The sequence below is a fragment of the Mesitornis unicolor genome, unplaced genomic scaffold, assembly GCF_000695765.1.
Source record: "Mesitornis unicolor isolate BGI_N332 unplaced genomic scaffold, ASM69576v1 scaffold9142, whole genome shotgun sequence".
Taxonomy (NCBI): Eukaryota; Metazoa; Chordata; class Aves; order Mesitornithiformes; family Mesitornithidae; genus Mesitornis; species Mesitornis unicolor.
The window spans coordinates 2,627-5,347 of NW_010168463.1; the positions used below are offsets into that span (position 1 = coordinate 2,627).

General features: G+C 48.4%; 1 protein-coding gene across 2 annotated transcripts in view; it reads left to right on the forward strand.

The window, feature by feature from the left end:
• LOC104536421 (cytochrome c oxidase assembly factor 7A) overlaps window positions 1-1,618 on the forward strand; it is a 1,841-nt gene extending 223 nt beyond the window's left edge. Inside the window, exons 2-3 of one of the 2 annotated variants that reach the window (XM_010179021.1) lie at window positions 4-107; window positions 1,170-1,618. In XM_010179021.1, the coding sequence (XP_010177323.1) occupies window positions 4-107; window positions 1,170-1,618 (553 nt within the window). The remainder of the gene's footprint in view (window positions 1-3; window positions 108-1,169) is intronic. The other variant, XM_010179022.1, reaches the window with a different exon arrangement.
• The last annotated feature ends 1,103 nt before the right edge of the window (window positions 1,619-2,721 follow it).

Sequence of the window (2,721 nt, forward strand, 5' to 3'; positions counted from 1 at the left end):
CAGGAAGGACTTCGTGGCGGCGGCGCGGGGGCTGCGCGACAACTGCGAGGCGCATGGGCACAGCGAGAGCTGCTACAAGCTGGGGGCCTACCAGGCCGTCGGCAAAGGTGAGCCGGGGCGGGCAGTCGTGTGGCCGCTTCCTCGCCGTCCCAGTTCCCCGTCGGGGCTCCTTTTCCCGCCTGCACCCTTTCCGGTGCCTCTGAACCCCTGCAGCCCGGGGCCAGCCACACCCGCGCTCGAACCGCTGGTGGCTTGGCCCGGTGGTGAGGATGTCGCGGTTCTTCACTGGAGGCCGGTTTGTGGTGACCACAGCCGACAGCGTGGAGTCCTCCCTGTGCGGGCGCCAGGGTGGGGAGAGCGGCTGATGCCTGTGGGGAAGCACAGCTCCTGCTTTCCAAAGGTGCTGAACATCTGCATTTCCTCCTGACCTTGAAAACCACCTCTCCTGCTTCTTTTATGGTTGCATAATAAAAGCTGGAGAAGGCTGGAAACCCTTAAATTGCTTCCTTCTGAATAATCGACCTTAGGTTAACCACGTATATTATTTTTTTAATCCAGTGCTGAATGATGCTGTGTGTTCTCTTCTTAAAAGTTGTATTTATTCTCATCTCGCTGTTCTTCTTTAGAGAAAGTAAGGAAGAAACAAACGTATAGACTGGTGATGCTGTTTACATGAGTAGGCCCCAAGTCTGCCCAGCGTGTCCGTACTGGTACAGTACTTGGTGGCAGTTCAAACTAGCGAGTCTTCCAAGTGGCAGTACCAGGAAGGGACGTGTTTGCTGGAGTTCAGAACCAGTAACTGTCTCAGAGTACCTATAGGTATACTGGCAAAAACTACTTTGTCTAGTTTAAGCTGTTAAAAAATCCATAGATGTAGTAGTGGAATGAGTGTTTTGTGGGGTTTTTTTGTTGTATTTTGGGTTTTTTTGTCTGGATCACCTGTTGTGATTGCTGGAGAGTGGAGAAGGGTTTCCTAACTTGGAGACATTAGCAAAACCTTTGTAATTGAGACAACAGCAGCATCTCTGAAGTCCTAAATTTTGACTGTACTATCTAAAGTGAGGGATGCTGAATTTTCCGCGGAGCACTGGGAAGCATGCTGCAAAGCAGAGAGCTGCCATCTGGGTTAGCATGTCCTCACAGCAATCTTCTGGCTTCTTGGCTGACAGGTGGACTCGACCCAGATCTGAAAGCTGCCTACAGCTCCTTTCTGAAGTCGTGTGAGAAAGGTGGGAAGAAGTCAATAAATGCGTGTCACAACGTTGGGCTGTTGGCCCACGATGGGAGAGTCAACGATGATAAACCTGACCCCGTTGTCGCTAAAGACTATTACACAAAAGCCTGTGATGGCGATTTTGCTCCCAGCTGCTTCAACCTCAGTGTGCTGTACCTCCAGGGAGCACCCGGCATCCCGAAGGACATGAGCCGTGCTTTGAAGTACTCACTGAAGGGGTGTGAGCTTGGTCACATCTGGGCTTGTGCCAACGCCAGTCGAATGTACAAACTGGGAGATGGCATCGAGAAGAACGATGCTAAGGCAGAGGATTTGAAAAACAGGGCAAAACAGTTGCATAAAGAACAGAAAGAAGCCCCATATTCTTTAACGTTTGGGGAGTAAAACTGTCAGTTGCTGTTACTAAGACAGCAGTTTTAAATGGCAAGAGAAATTGTTGTTTAAATTGTGCACATACGGTTTTCTGTCACGATAAAGAAATACCCTGTATTTGCGTATGCAAATAAACGTATTTTTATGGATGCAACAACCATGACCAGCTCTGCTGTGCCTTTCTGCATTTCTAAGTACACAAGTTCTTACGTGTACTGCTTAGATCCCTCCCCTTCTTTAAGGAAGACAAAACCATCTGGCCTTTCTAAAGTTTGTCCCTGTGTTTCGAGTACGAAATCAGTCTGTACCATCTTTCTTATTTTTTTTTCCCTCCACTGCAAATGTTTATAACTGGGAACTGTATTTCTGCACTGGGTTCATGCTGAGTAGCTTGCTGTCGTGTAAAGGCTTCTGCTCTTCAGAGACTGTTGGGAATCTTGCGTATTTTCTGAGCTAACCTCCTGCTGGAGCAAGCACAGATTTTGGTCTGCTTTCCCATAATGTTTAAGTCTCGCCACTTAAAACAATGCTTATTTTGCTCTCCTTGGCCACAGAAATATTGTCCTCTGCTTGCACTGCCAACTTTGTTAACTGTTAGAAGTTCGTCCAAGCTGCACGTGGATCCTGGACGGTGCCTCTTGCTGTCTGTGACCCTTCCAGGCCCAGAGGGACATTACTGCTTTAGGCCCTGAAAGTGTGAAGCTTTTTCCTGGTCAGCTTAGGTCGAGAAACATTTGAGTCATGTTCAGCTGCTGCCAAGCCCAAACCAGTAATGAGCCTTTATGGCCATGCGTACACAGCAACATCTCTGCAGAGAGATCTTGCAAATTAAATAGGCAGGAGAGAAAGGAACTTAATTAGCTCTGCTGGGCAGATGAGCTACAGGGGCAGAGCTTAAGAGAAGTGCCCCAGACTGTAGACGAAATAAGTAAAAGAGCTAGGAACTGGCCCAGATCTACTGAATTACAGGTAAGTATCCAAGGCAGGAGATTCCCTTTCAGACAAGGCATGTGCACAGGTTTGAAATACCGCTTTTAGCATCTTTCCAGGCAGTTTGTCACTGTGTATCTGGCTGCTACGAGTGCCTGACTGCTTTAGGATTGCTCTCCAGCACG